The sequence below is a fragment of the Nannobrachium achirus genome, assembly GCF_963921795.1.
Source record: "Nannobrachium achirus genome assembly, chromosome: 15".
NCBI lineage: Eukaryota > Metazoa > Chordata > Actinopteri > Myctophiformes > Myctophidae > Nannobrachium > Nannobrachium achirus.
Genome location: NC_137822.1, coordinates 25,136,115 through 25,160,687, shown reverse-complemented (window position 1 = coordinate 25,160,687; position 24,573 = coordinate 25,136,115). Strand labels below are relative to the sequence as shown.

The following is a 24,573-nucleotide window of genomic DNA, read 5'->3' as shown; positions in this document are numbered from 1 at the left end:
TCCTTTATCATAACTAACCAGTGATCCACTATAGTTTTTTGAAAATTAATTATATCTGTATATTTTTTTCATAATCGACACTCTGTGTGAGGCCCATGTTCATGATCTTACAACATATTTTAAATGTATTCTGTCAAAACTTTCTCTAAAATTACACAAATATTTGTGACTCTTCCTGATAATATTCTCTATGTAATCCATAAACATTTTTTTGGTTTAATCATTAATAAAGGTATGATTTCTCACTATTTGGAATGTCACACCAAATGATTTAGTGTCACACCGTATGATCATATCTTCATGTGTCAAAGCAAACTGTGTTTTAACCTACCTATTAGTGAGTACTGAACTTTACTGATTGATTAAACAATTACCCAGGATAACATGGCCTTAATATTTCTGAACAGGATATTATTGTAGGGCTTTAACATGGGATAAGAAAGAATTGTAGTAGTAGATGGATGATGAGGATGTGCACAGGAATGCTACGCACACCTAAGTCTTCTGCCGGCCCACGGCAGAAGGATCCTAAAGGGACAATAAGGCGCATAGCCACACTTGGAGCCAAGGCATTGAAGGCAACATTTTATTAACACCAATTAGTGGAAACAGAACTCAGCATTCAGGTAAATTGCTTTTTTCCGAAGTCTCCTGAACTTGAACACAGCATTTTGTGTTGAACAAATGTAATTAGGAATCATGACATTACACCACATCTCCACTAGCTAAAGAGTGCTGGGTTGCGCAACTCTGAAAATAGCTGATCTACAAGCTCTCGCAGCACAACGTGTTGAGAGCTTGTAGATCAGCTATTTTCGCTAGTTTTGTCTCGGGTCCTACCTTAACACTGTCCACTGTCCAGTCCAGTGAGTCAAAGTACAAAAGTATTAGATCAGATTAGATTATACATTTAGACTGTATTGTACATCAGCCAGTCGTATTTGGTGAGGGTAGAAAACCGGCTGCCTTGTTGAGGTTCTGCTATGCCACAGACAACCTCCTGCTCTTCGTAGAAAATGCAGTCTCGCCCCTTTGGCTCCTCTCTCCTTGCTGGGTCATTGTTTAGTTTCTCCCTGTACTTTCTCGTTCTCTCAGCACTTGTCATTTTCCAGCTGACAAAAGAAAATGGAATGTATAGTTTAAGACAAAGAGAAAATATTGTTTAGATTGAAACAATATGTTAAGGTTTCTGTGAAGGGGTTTCTGCTCTGTCTGATGAATTTGAAGTATCACTGAATGAAGCTAAATTACATTTTATGTAAAAATGTTTAAAACAAATGTTTAAATGTACAAAAGAAACATGGAACTTTGTTATTTGTTGTTATATCTGTAGTTAAATACAGTATAAATCATATGGTGTGACAGTCAAGTCATATGGTGTGACAAGCAGACATGTCACACCATATGATTAAGTGTCACACCATATTACTGTTTTCTCCATTTAGGTTTACCTTGAGGCTACTATGTACACATTAGCATGCTAACAGCATGCTAGCTATAACAAAGCAGCCTAGATCTACATGGAAATATGACCAAAACTTCAAATAACTTAAGCTTTTTTTAAAGAAAAGGTGTCACACCAAAAGACATCCAGAATGGTGAGTTTGTCAACGTTTCAACAAGATGGCATTTCATGAAAATGTTAAAATCATAACTCACCTCAGACACCTGTCTTGCAGTTGTGCTGGGAGTGCTGAATAGCCTTACAGAAGAAGGACCTCTCTAGCCAATAGGTGTCCAAATAATTGCCTGTTTAATTTTTCCAAACTAGTGTCACACCAAATGATTTTGGGTTGGGGGACAAAATGTTTTTGATCAGAAATGACTGAAAACATTATGCTTTGACTTTGAAAAGATATAGGCTCAAAATAGACATTTTTTTTTAGCCTAAATTCATTTTCAAATGATTTTTAGCAATTCTTTTTCTTAGTTTTATTCAAGTTCCCACTTTGAGAAACAAGGTCAGGACAGTCACACCATATGAGTTTTGCCATGTTTGGTTGAAGATTCTGAAGAAATGAGGAATGAAATGTTTTAATCTTGAGTAAGTTCACATAAAGCTTAATGTCCTGCACAATATTCAGAAGGTTTTTGACAAATATATTTTTTATTTATACATGTTTGACACCGAGGACAGCGAAAACGTTACGTCACGTCACCCACCCATATATTTAAAAAGCAAGGAAAAAAAGCATTTTCTTTCCATGAATTAAAAACAAAATTCAATTTACTTTTGTTGTAATTTCATGGAGAAATCAAAGAAAAAACAAAGAAATTCCATAAATTCGAAAACAAATGTCTAAGAAGTTGTGAAAATAGCCGATCTACAAGCTCACAGCGCAGTGTTGTGTTGTGAGCTTGTAGATCTGCTAATTTCAGTAGTTTGTGTCCTGGGCGAATGTCTAATTTCTTCTTTGGGTCATCACGGGATAAACGTTTGGGAACCACTGTCACTGAATTAGAACATCGTTTCCCAAACAGTGGGTCAGGACCCGTTTGTGGGTCCCGGACCATTTTTTATGTCGCGAGGAAATGATTTCTTTCCTACATTTTGTTCTTAAATATTATTGAACAAGTAAACGGAGGTGGGTACCTAGGCCAGGGGTTTTCAAAGTGGGTGACAGGGCACCTAATTGGGGTGCCCTGATGATGGTAGTCCAGGGGTGCCAGTCCAGGGGTGCCGCGAGATAATTTGATAATATTTGGAGTTCATTTGGACACTTATTTAGTATAATTTTAAACTTAAGTACAAAGTTATTTTCAGTCAGTTCTAATCAACATGGTTATTATCTCAACGTTTTCCTCGCAACATAATTGCCAAAATATGGCATAAATATAAGGTGTTGGGAGTGAAAATGATGAATATAATGGATGAAAATAATATTTATCGGGGTGACCTGAGCCAAAATAGTTTGGGAACCCTTGACCTAGGCTACCAGTAAAATAATGGGTAGAATGGTACAAAGACAGGTGCCTGTATGTATATGATCAATAAAAATACATTTAGATGTACTTTATTATAGGGCAGGGGTGCCCACACTTTTTTGACTGGAGAGCTAGCTGACCAGCTCGACATGATCTACCCACCCCATAAAAATGTAGATGGGGGGCTTTGGAATAGTAGCGGCACTGGCGTTACATATAAGACAATGGAAGTGATACAAACACGCTTGAAATGGGAAATGGAAGTGATACAAAGGCACTTGAAATATGAAATGGAAGTGATACAAACGCACGTGAAATGGGAAATGGAAGTGACAGGTTTTTGGGTTCTTTGTAATGCTACGGACTTGAAACCCAAGTGGGGGTTTGCCTACTTTAGAAGCAGTGAAGGGAGCGGACAGGCAAGTCAAGTCACCTTAATTCAAGTGACAGATGCCAAAATGAGGGGTTTTGTGATTTTTGTTTATAATTGTTTCCCTTTATATTAGGGGCATGTTATATGGTCTACCTGCACAGCCTTTGTGATCTACTGGTAGATCACAATCTACCTTTTGGGCACCCCTGTTATAGGGGTAAGCAGGTAACTATGGCAGTTATCTGTGACTAAACTATCAGGGACCAGTTAAGATACAGTAACAGACAATGAAGGGAAATTTAAGAGTGTAAATTTATTGAGGAGATTGCCTTAGCTCACAGTCCATAAATAAATACTTCTCATATAGAGTACAGAAAAATATGAAATACGAAATAAAAACATGTCATGCGTCCCTTTGGCACTTTTTGAGCTTCACCTTCTCTCGTCAATAGTAAAGGCTAATTTATGCTTTTTCACATGACGGCGTCATATTTTTCCGCTTGTAAATCTGTTATTTATGGCAAGCAACACCATTATGAAAAAGCATACATTAGGCTTATCCTTTCCAAATGGCAGATAATGAAAATAATTTAACAGAACACCTAAAAATTATTTATTTCTAGCGCCTGGCCCTTTCCTTTGAGTAAAGAGTAAGTAATGGTCTTAAAAGGCCATGTACACAGTCCTGAGGTATACAGGTTGACAATGCCTTGTATATTTGCAAGTTAAAGACCGTCATGTTGGAATAACCACTTAAACGCCAGCATCCGTATTGTGGGGAAAGCGTTTGCTGAAAAAAGGATATCAACAAGCTCACAACACAACCTATTTTCAGCAAAGGATTTCCCCACAGAAAACTAAAAATACACTAGCATGGAGCCCTGAGGGACTCTGCTCGACCACATGGGCTTTAAGTGGTTAAGTCAATACATGAACTTCAGCAGCATCAACAAAGGGTCCATTGCACGAAAAATAATCATAATCATACTCTGGCACCGTAACGACCCATTTATACAGAAACATCAGCTCACTTTCCAATGTAGTTGAATCATATATCCCTCATTTATATACCACAAAAAGGTCCATGCGAAACAATTAAAGTTAGTGTGAACAAAGGAAATTACAAAATGAATTGATACTGCATATAAAAGTTAAACATCTTTCAGAATTTGTACATACAGTTGTTGAACAGAATAATGCCCATGTAATGGTCATGATCTAAATTTTGTGAAGAGAGAAAGAGACAACGGGAGAGTTGGGGCGGGATCGACACACAATTCATATCATCAGCACTTGACAAAAGATCCAACAGGACTGGTCCCGAGATAATGCAAGAATTTCATATTACAATAATAATGGCCAGTCCGGTTCAGAACTTTGGCAGATTGAATTGCATGGATACCAATCTCATTATAATTTCTAAAAAATATGTAACTCATAATGAATTCTACTGTATTTTGGAATCAACATTTGAGGGTTTTAATATTTGATCAATTTGATTAGGGCTAAAAAAAAACAAAAACATCTCATGGTGATCCGACGAAGAAAAAAAAAACATATTCATAATTAATATTCTGCAATCAACATAAAACCACAGATGATATGTCTATTGGTACGCATACATAAACAGACAGGCTGTGTAGCCATCCTTAAGAATAATCCTTAGAGGAAAGTGCCTGTGTTCCAAAGTGCATAGCATTTTGGGACTAGAGACCAACCTGACTGAATATCAAACTAAACCCCAATGTATGCTTCACTGCACTTGCACGATGGTTTCACTCATTAAAGAACGTGCTGTTTATGGGTCACATTTATCATTGAAAAGTGCGATAAAGTAGGAATTAGGCTTAAGCCTAGTCACGATGCATCCAGTGCCAACTGGTGGGCAGAAACTAGAGCCAGACAGATATCGCTTCGGGCGATTCATCGACCATTATTTACCTTCTGTGACGACATCGGTAACGGACGTTATGCAGCCGATGTGACCAGATTTACCTTTTAAAAAAAGCTTTAAAAAAATAGATCTACAAGCACACAACACGTTGCATCAAAACGCAGAGAGCTTGTGGAGCTGCTATTTTCAAACTTTTTGAATAGGGATCAAGTGGTTAAATAAAATAAAGTTTTAGTTCATGTGTATATTTTATATTTAGTTGTTTGCTCATAAGTTAAATGTTCTCAAACAGTAAGTTTAATAAAACCTACATATTTTCAAACTGATTTCAAGAAAACTTAGGTGATCTAGGTCTCCCCAAATTCTGGCTTAGCATCGGACCCCCCCAAAAAACTGGCATCGTCGTTTTTACGCTCCCATTGTAGTAGGCCTTACATCTTGACACTTCAATAGCATGTCAACACCTAAGGCCCACAGAACCCATTTTGATGCCCAGACATTTTTATCAGGAATTACTGGATGTCAATATCCTGAAAAGTTGATACTCTTTGAAGAGTTTTCATCTGACAGTAGTGATGTGTTGTAAGGGTCAGTCTAGCCTCGTACCCGCCCTCTTCCGGAAACCATTTCATTTGTTTCTCCTGGATAGCGGAAGTTGGTCGTTTACTAGGCTAGGGTCAGTCATGGTGTAGGTAGGGCAACCGTTACAGTAATCAGACAGACACACATAGAAAATAGACGCAGACGCACGCACCCAAACACACTTCAGCACAAAGTTCAAGTCACTTTCACTCTTGAAATTCCCTGAAGTAGCCAACCAGTAAAAAACAAATAAAACTGGTTTTCATAATTGGCCTCATTATAACCTTCATCTAAAAACATTATATTACTGAGGAAGTTATAGATTATAACCAAGGCAGACAACCGGCCAGGTCATAGCTCATTCCTCATCACCATAACATTGAACTAGTTGAAATGGAGGAAATTACCACACACATTGCTAAACTGAGAGACCACTGTGCTAGGTAAATAACCCTCTTGTCCGCCAATTCATTTCTATACAGCTCTAACAGTCAGAACTCTGAAGGTGCAATAACGTATAGACAACAACTGCATTTCAAAAAATGCAAAAACTAAAAGTACATTTCTCGTGCCTTGCCTTTAAGTGTTCATCAAGAACGCTGAAAAGGAGAATTCTCTCAAAACGTCATAATCAGCACATAATAAAAATAAGATGATGTGCCTACACTTGCAACTCTACAGGCTGGGCTTTAGACAACACTTTCATATCACCTCAACCCACACTTCATTCTCTATTTGTACCTACCCAGGTTAGTCTCATCAGATTAAAAAAAGAAATCCAAGAGAGACCTATACCACACAGAAGAAAGTTTGGACATCACTGCCAGCCTACTTAAACAGCCATCTCGAAGCGTTAACAATTACAGAGTTGGTTGAGAAGAGTGGCAACCCCACACGGCCCCCCTCTCCATTACTAGCTAGTGACATGCAGATATGGCAGTCACGGCTCTGTCCATGGCAGTGAGGGCTCGGAGGCACGTGCTGTTTGGGATACTAACCACAGATCAGTGTTAGGAAGCTGCTGCCACATTGTCACTACACGAGTATCACAGGAATTTGGCTGCTCTGGGATCGGCTTTGATCAAACATCTGTATCTGGTCCACTGTTGATGTCGAGGTTTTGAGAAGAGTCTGAAGGGGAAATCTGTTCGGCTTCTGAGCATGGCTCAGTGCTGCCATCGTCTGACACTGCTGTGCAGTACGGTTTCTCTGGCTGCGCCTTTCCTCCGAGTTCTTCCTCCTCCTCCTCCTCAAGCAGCACCTCTCCCTTCTCCAGGACAAACTCCAGAGTGGGTCCTCTAGCCAGCCCCTCATCAAGTTCCCCTTCCTCTGCCAAACGGAACTTGATGTTCATTCCAAGAGGCTTCTCTGGATGGCAAAGGAAATTATTATTATTATGAGGAGGATAAAAAGAAAATCAACTATAAGTGTTGCACACGTCATACACAGAATGCACATCAAACACAGCACCAGTTCAGATACAATTGTAAATACATTTGTTTTGTAATGTGGACGGATCTCCTGGCCCTCTCTATTGCAAACTTCTAATACATTCTTCAATCAAAGCCCTCACCGTGTCCCAGCTGCCTCTCCTTTGGCAACAACAGTACATCTACATTATGGTGCTCCTCCAGGGCTGCTGTGAGCACGGCACCCTCGCGGCTGAATAGGAAGACCAGTGGCAGATTGATGTCCACAGTGGAGTCGCCATCTCCCACCATCTGGAACAGTGGCGTTTCCTCGCTGTTACTCCCCTCACGGTGGTCTGGGACAAATAATAGGTGGGGGCAGGGGGTTTCAAACGCCACTTAACTTTCTCAAATTCTGCTGAATAAAACTAATGACTACATGCACACACACAAATATTGATATTCTCATAGAGGAAGCTGCCGCTAGCATTTGCCCAGTGTGAACCGTAAAGGTTTTGACAGCTTACACTGAGAGGGAAAAAGATGGAGCGAGGGGAGCACATCTAAGTGAGAGAGCAGACTGCATGATCGCAATCACTTCTGGCAAAAGAACATCACGATCATGACAGACATTATTTTATCTGTAATGGTTGATATAACTCTGTTTTGTGTCCATGTATTGTGCCCTAGTGTAGACACCAAGAGAAAGACAGAATGTTTGTCCAGGTGATATTATTAATAGTCCAAAAACTATAAACCCTGCTGTAAAGCCGTAAAGTAGATGCTCCAAAGCAGTGGTTCTCAAACTTGGGGTCGGACTCCAAGTGGGGTCCCCAAATTATTTTGTGGGGTCCCCAGATGATTAGCTTAATGTCATTTTCTTTTCTCACTCAACAGTAAACAAACAAACACACATAAGTGTATAAAGGGTATCTGCCCATTTATAAAGTGACAATTTAAGGACTTTCAAGACCGTTTTAATACCAAACTCTCAAATATTAAGTAAGCAAGAGGCAAAAATTGTGAAAATAGACGATCTACATGCTCACAACGCTTCGCAGTGCGAGGCGTTGTGAGCATGTAGATCGTCTATTTTCACAATATTTATCTGTAGAACCGAGTCACATTAAATGTCTAAAAAGGTTTGAGAACCCCTGCTCCAAAGTATTTATCTGACCATTTTCAGAGTGGATGTGCTTCCAGATCCTGCAGTAATACTTACCAATGAAAATAACCCCTATGGCTCCGGCCTCCTGCAGCTTGCGAGCCTTGCCAGCGAACATACAGTCTCCACGCAGCGCCAGGGCTATATGACCTTTCAGCTCAGCCGCATTATTTATTGGTCCACATGCCGTGTAGGGAGAAGCCTTAACTATGCTCCCCTTTACCTGGGGGACAAATGCACGATTTGTGTTAGAGGAGAAATCAGCAGTGTTCACACTAGCATGTTGAAAAGAAGATGTTAAATGTCATATAAAAACATTTGAATGAAAACATAATAATCTCTGGTGGGCACATTACAAGGACCATAACGGAGTCACAAAATATCATTATCTATTCACAAATCATACAAACAAATCACAGATAATGTTTCCGTAAAAAAGGTTCCTGATCAAGGGCTCATTCGGGGTATAGTACAGTAAAGGTGGTTGCACGTTGGTGCGTTTTGTCATTGCGTTTTCGAAATCCAAAATCAGACCAAGGACCCCTTAGCTGAGAGAGAGTGAAAGCAGCTGCGAAAAACGGGGAAAAAACAACTTTAAACCTATTAAAAGCATCACACCCAGTGTGAAATGAGTAGCTCACCCCGTGCTCCTTTTTGGTAAGGTCCATCCCAAACTTTGCAGGTCCAGCGGTGAGGACTGTCCTACCCAGAAATGGGGGTGATATGAGCTGAACGATATGTGGCAAAACCTCTTCCTCTGGTGCCTGGCTCACCTCTGCTACCAGTTTCACTCTGTATACTCCTTTGTGCTCCTAAAACAGTCAACATGGGACTTGTTATAATGATCAATAAATCAATAAGTCAAACACTAGTAAGACACCTCAGGGCGACATGCGACCTTGCCCTAAAGGGTGCCAATTCTTGGCCATCTGGCCAGTCATGTATATCGGACCAGTTACCCATATATGGAGACCCCTGGTACATGCTAACAAAAATCATCCCAGCAAGCCATACTGTAGGTATGGAAATGTAGAGCAGGTACAAGATAAACCTTTAAAGTGTTTGTGTGTACGAGGTACCTAAAGTACCAACAGACTTACGCTTTCTCCAGATGCAGCTTCATGCAGTGGGGTGAGTGAGATACCCATGCTTTTCAGGAACTCCACTGGCTCCATACCAGTATCATGGAGTGGTAGTTCAATTTCCCTGTAGAACAAACACACAGATGTACACACAAATAGGGGTTAAAGAAATAAATACATCTACAATTTCTAACAATCCATTCACTCTTGTAGTAAATCTCACAGTTCCCTTGTGAGTGGACAAACACACCTGACAGGCAAGGAATGGAAGGCCCGTCCCACCCCAGTAAGGTATTTGTAGCTGTCTCGTATGGTCTTGGCAAAGGAAGGGTTGTTGGGAAATAAAGTCTGGGTGCTGGGGCAGGAGTAGGTGAATAGGTCCTCCTCTTGGGTTAAGGTGGCAGCCTCCTGGAGCACAAGACGGTAAACATTCAAGAAGGAACTTGGCAAGACAGTGTGAAGAAAGTAAATTGACTCTGGTAGCTACAAACTGGTTAGTTCTCATTCATTACCACTCAGAGTAAATGCAAATATTCTAATCACTGTGCATGGGCCTTAAAGATGCAAAATGTAATGCAATGACAATTAAGTGTTTAGTTAATACGTTGACAGCAAGATTGTGTTTGCTCATTGTACCGAGCAGTCTAGGTTCAGGGTTCAAGGTTTTGTTAGTATTGTTGCATCTTGTGTAGAGGTAGATAAGATTTAAAAACATATATTTTTTGTTATGGCTCTTCAGACATTGCAGCAGCAATAATGGTGTGTGTGTGTGTGTGTGTGTGTGTGTGTGTGTGTGTGTGTGTGTGTGTGTGTGTGTGTGTGTGTGTGTAGTGTCTATGGCTTTCAGACAGCAGGCAAATCAGATTTCTTTCTCAAATCTGATTTTTGGAACTGACTGTCTACAAACACACTGTAAAATGTTTGTAATGAGACATTGACGACCTATCTGCATTGGTTGCTATGGTAACGACATACTGACATACTGTAGGCAGCTAGGCGCGATTGTTTTACATTTCACCGTTCAACAAAAATAGTAAATCTACAAGCTCATAAGTCTGAGATGTATCTCATATGGTCTATGTGAGTGATTGAGCACGGTCCTCACAGTGTTGTTGCCCTGCCAAGGAGGCTGCGTGGTGGACAGAGAAACAGGCAGAAGGTGGGCCTCTGTGGTGAAGATGAAGTCATCAATGTCAAAGGGCAGTTGGCTCTTCTCAGAGAACATCAGGTACAGGTACTTAAACATCTCTGCCAGGAAAAAGGAGTCCATCCTAGACAAACATGCATGCAAATACACATTAATTATTTCAGAAGCAGTTTATCAATAATAGATTCAAACCACCATCCTAATGGAATGTGGGAAATAAAAAAATGTACAATGAATATGTGCTCAGTAATATTTGGTCTGCACTCCCAACCTGTCTTCATGAGTCCCAGTGCGGACATCTTGCACAGCAGCAAACCCACAAGGCACCCTGGCATAGGCATTCAGCTTCTCCACAATAGATTGTCCTACCCTGAGATAGTAAGGGTCCCCTGTGGCCTAAAGAGATCAACACATGATTAAGACCACTCCTCTATGAAGGCATTTCTCAATACTATAAAGAGATATACTGTATGTATGCACCAACAAGTCATCTACTGTCCTTACAGACTTCACATTGCTGGCTACAAGACTTCACATTGCTGGTTACTGTGGTCAAATATTGTAATTTGTTACAATTTCATAATGCTCTAGCTTTCATAACACTTTCCTCTTCCAGTATCCCTCAAGTGATCAGGGGAGCTCGATTAACATGAACTGAAACTACAGCCTGTCAATCATGCACACAAACGTACATCTACGCACCTAATTCATATATTAACTCATTTAGTGCTCCTGAAATTAACGGATTAAAATGTCCAGCGTGCCTCCCGCAGGCTGCATCCACGACCGTTGTCTTATTTTGAAGGCCAGAAGTCCATAGCGTAAACACTTCCGGTTTGACGTCATCACGTCCTTCACCGGAATCGCTCGTCATCAACATACTGTTGTGTAATGGCGGATCGGTGCTTTTCAACATGTGTTATATAAGCGAGAATCTACTGCCATCCTCCCTTTGAAAGTGTTGTTTTGAGATAATGGACATTAAAGATGAGATTCCCCGTCTGCCTCAATGTTATGGGATTACTATTTTGTGCTCGTGGATCCGTGATGATGATGAATCGGCGAGGGCGATCGTGTCAGGACCTTCCGCGCACCAACAGGTAATAGAGTACTGCCGTTACAGTAATAGAGTACTTTTCATGAGTATACTCGGGATCGGCAGCATGTGCTACTCGAGTATTTTTCACGAGTATTCTCGGGATCGGCGCTAATTGAGTTAATACCACCTTCGCGCAGGCACACACACACACACACACACACACACACACACACACACACACACACACACACACACACACACACACACACACACACACACACACACACACACACACACCTTGTAGAGGTAGTACGTGCTTTCTGCAAATTCTGGCCTCAGTGGGTGTTGGCCCCAATGAACTCGAAATTCTGTGGTGAAAGCCTGCAGGAAGAGAAAGGAATAACAGATTTCAGAAGAGGAATTTCATTAAAGCTAAGATGAGAGAACATATTACTCCAGTCTTAGCGTCGCTACACTGGCTCCCGGTTGTTTTTAGGATTGATTTTAAAATTATTTTACTTGTTTATAAAGCTCTAAATGGTCTGGCACCTTCGTACCTCTATGACTGCCTGCATAGATACGTTCCAAACCGCCCACTCAGGTCTTCTAGTGCTGACCTACTCGATGTGCCTAAAATGAAATATAAAAAATATGGTGAAGCAGCTTTCTGCTTCTACGGACCGACAGTTTGGAATAAACTCCCACTACACCTAAGACAGGCAGCCTCTGTGGATAGCTTTAAAGCACAGCTCAAGACCTATTTCTTTACTCTTGCTTTTAGCTGAATTATTTTTTTATCTCTTTGATGCTATTGACGTCCACACTGTTCTGAAATTGTTCTTCAATGTTTTATGTTTTATTGTTCTGCTTTATTGTATTCATGTGTATTTTATTTTTTCTGTTAAGTAACTGTGCTTCATTTTCTGCTCTGTAAAGCACTTTGAGCTGCATTTCATGTCATGAAAGGTGCTATACAAATAAAGCTTTATTATTATTATTATTATTATTATTAGTGGCCAAGGCCACGAAGTGGCAAAAGGCCACTCATTGATATTGGACTTCATCATTACTATTATTCTTCCGCCACTTTTTCTCTAGCGGCTAGACCGTGCAGTCGCTTTTTACGAAACTCGGCAGTATGGCAGAGGACTATGCCAAACGGCTAAAACGCGAAGCTCGCAACAATCGGCCAAAGGGTGGCGCTGTAGGAAGCCTTTGAAGAATGCCAACTTTGAACTGGTGTAGCTCATGCCCTGTTTCAGCTACAGCAATGAAACCTGTATACACTTATGCGTCTCCTCATGCCGAACAACTTTTACGCTCTGACTTTTGACCTCTGACCTTTACTTCTCCCACAATTTTGAATTATATGAAAAACAGTCAAAATCTATCTCCTCCTGGGATGTTCGCGTAACGTGCGCAAAACTTTTTTTTACATGAACTTTGGAGCAATACGGTCAGATCTGTCTCGGCAGATTTCTTTTAAAGCGAAACATTATTTTTTAATAATTCACTCAATATTGCAGTTTTATGCAAATTATTCTTCTGCCTCTAAATCATACATGCAAAGTGACACGTTCATGGCATTTGGCAAATATGTAGAGGGTTAGTCCAAATATCACTGAAAGCAATCTTACTCCAATTGGCCAAAGGGGGGCGCTATACGAAGCGTTTGAAAACTCAAACTTTAAAGGGTCATAAGTCATGCCTCGTTTCGTTTGAAGACATGCAACTTGCTTACACGCGTGCCTTGACTCAAGCGGAAGACATCTGTGTCTTTGTTAAGTAAGCTCCGCCCTTAGATTTTCCGCCATTTTGAGCAGTTTGTAAAACACTTAAACCCGCTTTTATTCCGGAACTTTCGCGTCACGTGCACGGAACTTTTTTTACATGAACTTTGGACCAATATCTAAAGATCTTTCAGATCGGATTTTTTTTAAATTGAAACATGCTTTTTTAATAATTCAATCAACATTGCAAGTTTTATGCAAATTATTCTTCTGCTTCTAAAACAAACATTTAAAGTAATATTTTCTCACTGTGCAGAGCTGTGCATAGCTCACCTGGTAAGGCCTTTGTCTATCATTCCAGAAGTCCCCTGTTCAAGCCTTACCTCATTTTACAGCATTTTACAACATTTTGCCGTGAAAACCCTGGTACTGCAACTGAACATGGCAACCCGACCAAACATGGCAACCTTCTTAAGCAAGGGTATAAATAGTGGTTGAGTTGAGGCCACTTCCCCCCTCTCAGATTGTTTGGAAGCCGCATGGTGCTGGTGGTTGCTGCTACTCACTGCTACATTATGCAGCAGCTGCAGGTCTGTACACTGTTCATTATTCTAACAACTATTCCAATTTCTAACAGTTTAATTCATTATACTTACCCATACTATAATTTGGCTTTTAGATTTACCTCACCTGACCATACCTACCCGATCCACTCGATACACTAGCTGTGTGTGATGGAGGAACAATGTGACTTGGTAAGCTGACCATGTGCTCTGAAATGTTATGTTGTTTTTGGTTTTGGGATCTAAATGTTAAACGATTTCTTTTGGAATGTAATGCTTGTATGTTAGCTGCAACGTTGATTATTGAATTGATGTATTTTGAGTTTAATGCCAATGCCTAGTTGGGCAGATTAATGGAATTATTTTGTTTCAAGCCTGTAGTGCAGCAGATTATTTGAATTTGTTGTTTTTCTATTCATTTGGCCTTTTTCTTTGATCCGGGCCAGGTTTATTGCCTAGAACTGAATCTGAAAGATGGCGAGCCTGCAGAAAGACTGACACAATCCTGTCTGACCTATGGTTATGGGTAGGAAAAAGCAGCCGCAGTGACACTCATTCCTAGTTTGATTTGATTTTGAAGTAATGACTTTGAGTTTCTTTATAAAGTAATGATGTTTGAGTGCATTCATTTATTCATTTATTGTTTCAAACCATGCAGGGGAAGCTCAGCCTCACACCTGAAGCCCATCTGACAATCAGCTGACAATCAGTACCAGCTCCCAGATTGCTTCATTGAAGCCAAAGAAAGGCAGTGTAAGTGGGTTCATTATTCTGAACTGTGTGGAACGGGCAGATTGAACACCTCTTCTCTACCTTGTGGCTCACTGTAATTATTCTGAAGCTCACCTCATTTCTCTCTCCCTCCCCCACCTAGGCTGGCTGGGTTCCAACACCCCCCAATTGGAATCCATAGTCTGCTCTGCCCACAGGACAGCAGCCCCATGTGAGCCCCTAAAGTTCCAAGTTTTAACCCCCAGCCGCCTTCCCCTCAACGTTTTTCAATAAAAACAATTTAAATTTAGTTAAGTCTGACTCTGCTAGCCACTTACAGAAAATAATGCTGCTATAATATTTTGCAATTGCAAATTCTTTGTGTAAATAAACTGAAATTCATACTATTGCATGACTATTTCTTTATCATGTTTCACAAGCATCTGGGTCTACAATGCCAGTGGTGTAAAAGTAACTGAGTACATTTACTCAAATACTATCCTTAGTATAATTTTGAGGTATTTTATACTTCACTTGTATAGTCTTACTTCTAGGCTACTCCAGTAAATGCTCGTGCATTGCATTGCATTGTGAGCTTGTAGATCTGCTATTTTCAAAAAATGTCAAGTTGATGCCAATACCTTTGTACTTTTATTCAGTATTTATCTCTATATATTCATGTTATTCCTGGCACCGCCCCTGTTATCCTGTTCATATCCTGAAAGAGGCGGAGGCTGAAAAATCTGTCCTGAAAAACATCATTTGATTTCCTGTTGTCCTTGCATTGAAGTGTCAGTAGTTGGCGTTCTGGGCTCTGAATGTACCTGGGTTGCCATGTCTGCTTATAATAAGCAATTTGTGTCTCGTTAAGATTTTTATTTATCCAGCCCCCACCATGCAGTTTTGTACAGTGAAACCCAAAATTCAAAAATAAACTTAGCCAACAATCTAAAAATAGAGAACTCGGGAACGGGAACAAAAGGCAAAACTCAAGAAAAAGGCAAAAATAACAAACACTGCACTAGGCTATGGGGCCCTTGCAACTCTCACTGAGATTTGTTCATCTCGCTCTGCTGAGCATAACAGAGTTGCCCTGGTTTGCAGCCTCCCTTTAAAGGAGTGGATCCTACCACTAACCTGGAAACCAATTACCTTGAAATGGCTGATATAGCAGCTTACAGTCTCTCTCTCTGAATACATTACCCTTTCAATAAATGTGAAAGTGTTTTACACTACATATTCAGGCTTGGAATTCATGTACAGAGCTGTTAGAAAAACTTTGCTCAATGTCTTTGTCTAACACCCCCCCTCCTCCACAGTATTGGCAACCTCCACCCCTATTTAAGTGGAGTGGTACAGCCCTGTTCTGTTTGACTTGCACTGTCACGACCTGGCCCGTAGGCAATGACTAATTGAGGAGGACACATGGTAGGGGTATAAATAATAATAATTTATTAACTAAAAGGGTTAACTCATATTTACAAGAGTATGAGGTGTGTAAGTCAGTAATCAGTAGTGTCAGCAATGCATGTATGTGTGGTAAGTATGATGTGGGGTGTTGTAAAGAGTGTAAACTCAAAGGAACTGAACAAACAAAGGGTGCTGTCGTCTGGGGAGGGAGAGAGAGACTGGCTTTCCACTCAGTCTTTTATGGGGAGCCAGGGAGCACTGGCCAGGTGCTCCCAATGCACCTAATCATCAGGCTCCATTGGCCGACACCCATAGGCTCTGTGGAAGAAGCACACATACAGGGATCCACCATACATAGGGCTACACGTGTGTGTGTGTGCGTGCGTGCGTGTGTGCAATGTCTTTAAGCAGATTGCATATGTCTATAGGGCACGGGCTGCCCCGTGACAAAGTGGTTCCCAAATCCTACAGTCTTTTGCATACATGTTGTGTAGAGGCCAATTTGTGCTTGTTGTGATGGTCTATATACAACGTGTACTATAGCCAACTATATAATAATAGACACAGGTACAAGATATAACTTTCAGCTTAACGCGGGAGCTCTTGTTTTATTCACTCTCTCTGTAGGAGTACCGGCGATCAACTGACATCCGGTCTAGTGCTTGTCACAATAAGGTGTCTCATAACGTGTATCTCCAACTTCACAATAAGAGCTTATGTTGTGATCAGTATCAAACATTACAGTGCTTTTACCTATAACCACCGATTAGTGTAAAACTTTGTATGCACACTTCCCAGAGGCCAAGGAAAAACCTGTGCCCTGCATTTTTCACATCTGCCATTTATAGCGCAACCAGAAGGCAGACTTACAGTATGTAAAACACATTCTTCGATATTACTCCTTCAAATTTTATCCGAAAATCACACAAATCAGTACACAGTATCTCTACAGTGATGTGATCATGACGGATGTGTCCGATATCATATTCTATCTAATTGGCTAAAATTGAATTCCAAGGTTTGCAGGATTGCTCCTTTTTGAACAAATTGTCTCAAACGCAGCCTGCTATGTGTGTGAGATTTTGCACACACATTCCCACTAGGCCAAGGAACAGATGCCACCCTTCTCACATGTCACCAGTAGGCCAAAAAAAACACCTGACCTGTTCGGAAGAACACTGCTTCTAGTTTCTCTTTGATGTCTTCTTTGCTTTCCCTTGATGCTTTTGCCTTGGCCACTTTATCGCTGCTTGCAGCTATATTTATTATTATTATTATTACCCTAATAAGCAGCAAAATTAACCGTGAAATAGACAATCTATAAGTTCAAAGCATTGTGGGCTTGTAGATTTCCTGCAAAGAGATTTGGTGTAGAGGGAAAATAATTGGGAGCCTAGGATAGAACCCGGGAAGTATAGGGTTTGAGTGGTTAAATCGTAAATATGATAACACTTACCTCTGGGAGAAACTTGTGCTGTTTAGTAACCTGATAGAGCATCTCATGGGTCTCAATGGCTGGCTTCAGGTCCCCCCTTAAAACCTGTGCATAATGTTAACAACAAAGTCAATGAAACAATATTATAACACATTTAAAAGTACTTTCCCATTTTGCAAACAAACTAAATATTTGGTAACTTTAAATATGGAAGCCCATTTCGTCCACTAAGTTAAAAAAATAAAGGATAATAAATACATATTTATTATCATTGCAATTCTGATTTTATATTTCCCACACAGAAATTATTTTGTCGAGGTTTACCCCCAAAAACTACACACAACGGTCATGCTTAGTTTTGTTTACAATCTTTTGATTCATCTTGCACTAGTTGACTTCTAGAGACAAAAAAACAAACCAGCCTTTTAATAGAAATACTGACCTGCAAGCCTGGAAAGAAGGCAAGGAGGGAATCCATCCAGCTACGCACGCTCACAGTTGGGTTGTGCATGTGTACATTAAGCAGGAGGGGCGGCTGGCTGATATACTTCATAATGGCACTGTAGTGCTGTGGCACACAAACAGCAGATGATTAGAGCTTTGAATTCATGAGCTAAGTGTCGATGGAGCTAGTTCAACGTGGATCCGGGTCGGCAAGTGATGTCAGGCACTTATATATTAGAATAATGGAGGCATTTCTGTGGCCTACTGCCTACTGGCAGTGTGCACAATAATTAAATGTCTGAATAAAGATCTTTTGTAGGATCATGACAGTTTCATCTCAGCACATCACAATGCAGTTACCAATTTCTTTAAATGTACAATATATCATTTTAATCAATGTGACTTACAGTGTTGAACCTCTCCAGGTACACATTGTCTCCGAGCAGAATGTAGGCCTTCATCAGGTACTCATAATAGGAGTCAATACCAGCACCCACTCCACTGTCTGCAAAGAGAGACAATGAAAATAAATAACGCAATGCAATAAATAACTCCAAACTACTCTCTCAGCTGCACATTTGCGTGAGTGAGTGATTTCAGTCCTGCGGTCACCACGTATGTTTTTTATTTGGGACCTGGTAAAAGAGGATAACAGCTTCCATAGGTCAGACAGTTAGCCACATTCCTGGTGAACTGCTAAGATCCCTGGGGTTACCAGGGTTTATTTTGTGTGTGTGTGTGTGTGTGTGTGTGTGTGTGTGTGTGTGTGTGTGTGTGTGTGTGTGTGTGTGTGTCTCTCTCACCCCGGCGCACCCAATCTCCATTGTGGATGTTGATTACTGTTCCCACCAGGTCACTTCCTCTCTGTCTCTTCTCCCACAGTACATCCAGGGCCTTCCTCGCATGTTCCTGTAAAATACACAGGCATCAATGAGTCAACACTCATCGGGATTTAATAGTTAATAAATGTTGACACTTTGGTCCAGAAGCACCAAATTTATCTTGTGGGCCTCGAGCTGAAAATGTTTGGGAACCCTTGGTTTAGAGACAGTAGCAAGAGAGAGAAAGGAGTTACAGAAAGCATCCTCAGCTGCGTACCTCAAACACAGCTTCCCCAGACAGTCTGCTGAGAGCAGCAAATTCCAGGATCATGGTCCCCGCACAGGCTGTACAGGTGTCTGACTCAGTGCCTGTACGTGAGAGAGGGTTTAGAACCCCGTAGCGCAGATTCACCTGATGATTCAAAGATAAAAAAACAGACAACAGCTCAGTGTATATAAAAACCACAATTAGGAATAATGACTGAATCAACAATGATCAATTATGAAATACAAATGTCCATTTAAGTCCCCAATAAGTGGCATTCATGGCAATTTTGGCTTCCTTTGATTCAATATATTTCCACTGGGTTGAAATATGACAAACAATTCAAAATTGATGCAGTTATGATGGGAAGCCAGAGAAAGTGGCAGAATGACATGTGTGTCTAAGCTATTATTGTATGTCACCTACCCCCAGGTTTGTCCCGCCTACATTAGCCAACTCTGGTTCTATTTTTAAATTTTTTATGAGAATTGATCAGTTACTGGGTAAAGAAAACATTTCTCACACAATTAATACCGTAGGCTAGTTTACTACCTTTTGGGAGTAGCTGATGACTAGGCCTACTAAAATCCAGTAGTTCTGAATGCCCCAGTGCACAGTACACACAACTGATAAAAAAAAAAGGAATACCCTGGGATAAGGAAGCCCACTTGTGGTATTGAAGGCAGGTAGTAATCTATGGCCCAGGTCTTTGGCCATGTGTAGCAGCTCATCTTCATACCACTGCATCCTCTCACCACGCCGACGCAGCAGTTCAGCCATTACATGTGCCCCCAAAAGCCCTCTGGGGAATTATCAAGGATAGAGGGTCATTAAAATATAAAATATATAAAAATATAAGAGGTGAATCTAATAATTATGTACAGAAGTGATCAACATGATTCCACTCTGGACACGTAACCCTACCTACATACACTAAATTATACTTGGAAAGAGGAACATGTATTATTATAATGTGATTCTTACAAAGACCAAGATTAAAAGCATTTATATAAAACTTTCAATTCAAAATACACAATGGCAGCAAATGCAATTTCCAATAGAATATGACAAACTTTTTTTTTAAGGTGCTAGTGTTGATTACATTTTTATTTCAGAACCATCTTACAAAAAAAGTATCATGTTTTTTTTAAAGGCTACATACCCCAAGACTCTGATGTTGGTCTCAAACACGGACACCACAACATCATTGTCCAGACGCACATCTCTCACAGTTTTCCTCACAGCATCCTCAAATTCATCAAGTTTGTTTAAGACCTACACACGCGCAAACGCACACGCACACGCACGCACACGCGCACACACACACACACACACACACACACACACACACACACACACACACACACACACACACACACACACACACACACACACACACACACACACACACACACACACACACACACACACACACACACACACACACACAAAGCTCTTAGAAGAAGCATGCGTGTGCAACAATGTTCTAGGCTAGTGGCTATGTTCTAGAACGGCTGCCTCCTTCATTTATGTTATTACCTATTCTACAGTGGCATGTTTCTAATGGAAATCAGAGGTTTTAGAGCGAGGACATTACAAAACATGGTGTGTATATTGTGGAACATGGCTGGATGATAATTTACAAATTTAAATAAATGTAATTTACAAGGAGGCCTTGTACAAAATCCACTCCTAGCCATGCAAAACAGGGTCAGAGCCAGCACTCACCACCAAGGTATCAAGGGTGTCAATCAGCGTGAGGGAGAACCTAGGAGATGGAGAGAAGGTCATAGGTTAGGGAGGGACGGGATTAAACGAAGTAACAAAACTACAAATTTACGGCAAACATATTACAAAATTAATAATAATTCCGTTTAGGGTCAGATAACAAGTGATGAGCATTATGCTATTTATTATGTGCATTTTATGGTATAAAAAGAAATCATGTAGGGCCCCGCCTGGTTGAGAACCAGTTTTCTAGCTCTAGGTGTGTACTCACTTCCCCAAGGAGTCATCGATGTCTCCTCTGTTGGGTTCTAGGCCACGCACCCTCCCCCTGCAGCTCAGAGGCATAAGCTCATCCGCTGGGTATGCATATTTCTGGAACACAGTCAAAGGACAGCAGCAGTCTGGTAAGAACCACTTCTTTAAAAAGGGAAACTTCACCTATATTCATTGTGAATTCAGGACAAAGGTTTTTTACTTGGCCTCTAGGGAGTGTGCACTGTGCATACAAAGTTGTACACAGATCGGTGCAGTTATATGTCAAGACATGACTCGGCCTGTTATAGTTTCAATCGCAATCGGATGCTGCGTTCATGATTTGCAGCATTTTCAAAACAGGCCATTCCTGCAAACTTTAGATTCCAATCTTAGCCAATCAGGATGAAATATGAAAAATCTGAAAGACTCGATTCATTTAATGACTATTCTGTGTACCGAATACCGATCTGTGTGATTTTTGGACAATATCTCTAGGAGTACTGTCCAAGAATGTATTTTGCACAAATCGGCCTTCTGGTTGCGCTGTAACAGTTCCATGTGAAATTTGGGGCAGAGGTTCTACTCTGGCACCCAGGGAGTGTGCGTACAGTTTCACTGCCATCGTGTCAATGGTGCCAGAGATTAGCCGTCCACAGACGGAAGGACACACGCAAAACACACAAACACGGACAGGGTGCAAAACATGCCTTTCGGCCTGGTGGAGACAATAAATAAGGCAGAGTACCTCAGTCTCTTATGCAAGTAAGATCATTTAGCAGCAGATATCAAATATGTATGAAATGTGTGTGGGGATGGCGTATATTCAGTCATACATACATAAAGTGACAAAGTGTAATGACAATGAAGTGCATTCACGGTCATTAAGTGATAGTACCAGTGTGACAGCCTGTGTTGCCAACATTGCCAAGGAAACATGGCTCAGTGCCTGTTCAGCAGCCTGACAGCCTGTTCGTTCAGCTTTTGATACGACAGTGTTGCCTGCCTGATAGCAGCAGGATGAATAGATTGTGGCTGGGGTTGATGATCCACGTGCAGCATGGCATAATGTCCTCCTGGAGGGAAGGAAGCTCACCTACGCCACTGCACTGGGACATCCACACCACCTTCTGTAGCGCTCTGAGGATGGTGTCGTTTTCATACCAGGCAGTGATGCAGCTCGTGACGATGCTCTGCCATGGACCTTGAAGTCACTGGCCCTCTCCACTGCGACACTGTCGATGTAGACGGGAGCGTGCTCTCTTCTCTCCGTCCTTTAGTCAACGATCATATTATCACTGGTCTTCTTGACAATGAGAGTGAGATTGTTCTCTTGACAGTTGACACCATTGTGTCAGTGAGCTGACCCCTTTCCCAGAGGTTCTGTGCCTCCCGTGTTGCAGGCTTACATGGACTGTGATTGCAGCCCCCAGCCACGGATCAAGGGTGTCAGCAGCCGCCAGCCAGAAGTCCACAAGGAGGAATACGACTGGACTGATACAATATTATACCATTATATTATATACTATTGTTCTACTTGCTATAATTTTCATTGCTGTCAGGCTCAGCATAGTTTTTACTATTGTTGTTGCTATTGCTTGTATGTCTACCTCTCTCCCTATCCGTCTCTCTATCCCCCCCCCCCCCCTTCCCACCCTCAAGCCTTGTTCTGCCCGAGTTTTGGGGGAGTTTGTCCTTGCCAGTGCCACCAACGCAGAAATGCATTGTTATATTTGCAAATCTGTGCACTACATGTGAATTGAATTGTCCCCAGGCTCATCGCCATTGTGTCCACTTTCAGGGCCTTGTTTTTGGCACCAGACTACACTTTTTAGTGTAGGAGCAACACACCCATCAACGATAAATAGGCGCATGATCATTTGGTATTGAACATGTGAATAGACGGTGCTTCGTGCAGCTTGGCGCCAGGCAGAAAATAGGGCCCTTGGGCTCAAAGGCTCTGGATAATTGCTGCCAGCCTACGTACATCTCGAACACACTGGCCTGGCAGTGAATTCCAGCTAAGTGAGTTCCTGTCACATATATGCATGAGGAAGTGTTGTGTGAGACGTTCATGTTTGTACTGTTACAAATATTAACACCTGGAAGTTGTTCTGTATAAATGCAATGTTCTACAGATTTCCACTGAGCAAGTATTCCATTGGGAAAGTGTGGGGTTATGCTCTATCTATGCTCAATGTCAGATATGAGGAAGTTAACCAGGAAGGGTACTGCACATCTTATTGACTTCTCACACCCATATATTCCCAGCTGGTCTTGTTTCAAAGTACTCAATAATGTTACTTTAAATGTAAGTCACTGTCTCACTCAGTGAACTAACCTCAAATCCAGCAGTTTTCAGACATGACATCATGAAAGGCAATGACTTGTGATTATTGAACCAAACAGTATTGGAGTTACTGTATGTCACTTACCATGTAACTGCCGTAGGCATGGTCAAACATCTCAACTATTTGGTCCCTACAACAGAAAAAAACATAACATAACAGAAATGTTAAAGAAAGAAAATGGTGCATGCCATGTTCTCACATTCACTCTCTCTAATATACTCTGTATTATACACTGTGTGTGTACACACACACACACACACACACACACACACACACACACACACACACACACACACACACACACACACACACAGTATTTATGTACACACACAGCCACATAATTTCACCTGATAGCACTCTTCTCCTCTGGTGACATGCTTGAACTCTCTTGACAGGACACCCAGCCAAGAAGGCTTGAGAGGAGCAGCGTTTTCATCATCATTGCGATGCCACGGGGAGGGGACAGGTCCCAGCCAAGATGCTTTCCTATGCCACCCATTTAATCTTCCAACAGGTTAAGCTCCGCACAAAATCCTCTGTCCCTCGCTCACGCAACAATCAAACACTCCAACAAACAAGGCTTTTGCTCCTTTGCAAACCGGGTCCTCCTCATTTTGGCTCAGCTCCAGAGTCCAATGTTGAAAACGGCATAAGCACACAGCAGGACAGAGACATTTCCGTACCTCTGCCAATGAATGCAGTTGTTCTACAATGTAACCAATGTGTTTTTTATTTAAGGCCACCTCATCTCACACATCAGGTGAGCACTAGTAGCCTATGTGTAAACAAAATATGCAAGTATCCAACTCCAAGTCAGCTCCCTCCCAGGTTTACTTATGTAGAAATTAACCAAACGCTTCCTGGAACGAGTCGTTTCAAATTCGTACTGTTCCAAAGTCATGAGTGAATCCGGGCGAACAGGAACTTCTTTTCTACACCAGGCCAAGTGGCACAGATATAGGGAGTTGGCGATTTGGCTAGCTAAATGCTAATCAACAAAGAGAAACAGGGAGGACTGCTCCACTTCCACTGGAGTTAGCTCGGCTAACTTAGCATAGTGAGAAAAGAAAAGCCCATGTGAGCTGCAGCGACATCATCCTCTCCACCTCACCAGTGTCCTGTTGTTATGTACGCTGGATCACCACCACCGTTATTACAAGTATGTAAAAGTGACTGACACGTAGGTAAATGTCAGCAGCAGCCGGAGAACCTCCTCCTACTACACGTCTCGTACTGTACATGTACCA

General features: G+C 41.3%; 1 protein-coding gene across 2 annotated transcripts; it reads right to left on the bottom strand.

The window, feature by feature from the left end:
- Window positions 1-3,598: 3,598 nt before the first annotated feature.
- Window positions 3,599-24,551, bottom strand: LOC308300117 (ER degradation-enhancing alpha-mannosidase-like protein 3). Of its 2 annotated transcripts, none has more exons than XM_080743900.1 (20): window positions 24,438-24,551; window positions 23,411-23,456; window positions 20,995-21,095; window positions 20,724-20,763; window positions 20,158-20,270; window positions 19,644-19,797; window positions 19,008-19,142; window positions 18,713-18,818; window positions 18,317-18,414; window positions 17,908-18,033; window positions 17,487-17,570; window positions 11,914-11,997; window positions 10,849-10,973; window positions 10,536-10,701; window positions 9,681-9,838; window positions 9,449-9,554; window positions 8,990-9,160; window positions 8,406-8,571; window positions 7,348-7,539; window positions 3,599-7,142 (listed from the first exon to the last, which is right to left on the bottom strand). In XM_080743900.1, exons 2-20 carry the CDS (start codon window positions 23,438-23,440, stop codon window positions 6,856-6,858), a joined length of 2,442 nt encoding a protein of 813 aa, XP_080600026.1. In that variant the 5' UTR covers window positions 23,441-23,456; window positions 24,438-24,551; the 3' UTR covers window positions 3,599-6,855. The 2 variants fall into 2 exon arrangements, with proteins under 2 accessions (XP_080600026.1, XP_080600025.1); XM_080743899.1 differs by having other exon boundaries at window positions 23,674-24,545.
- Between the last annotated feature and the right edge of the window lie 22 nt (window positions 24,552-24,573).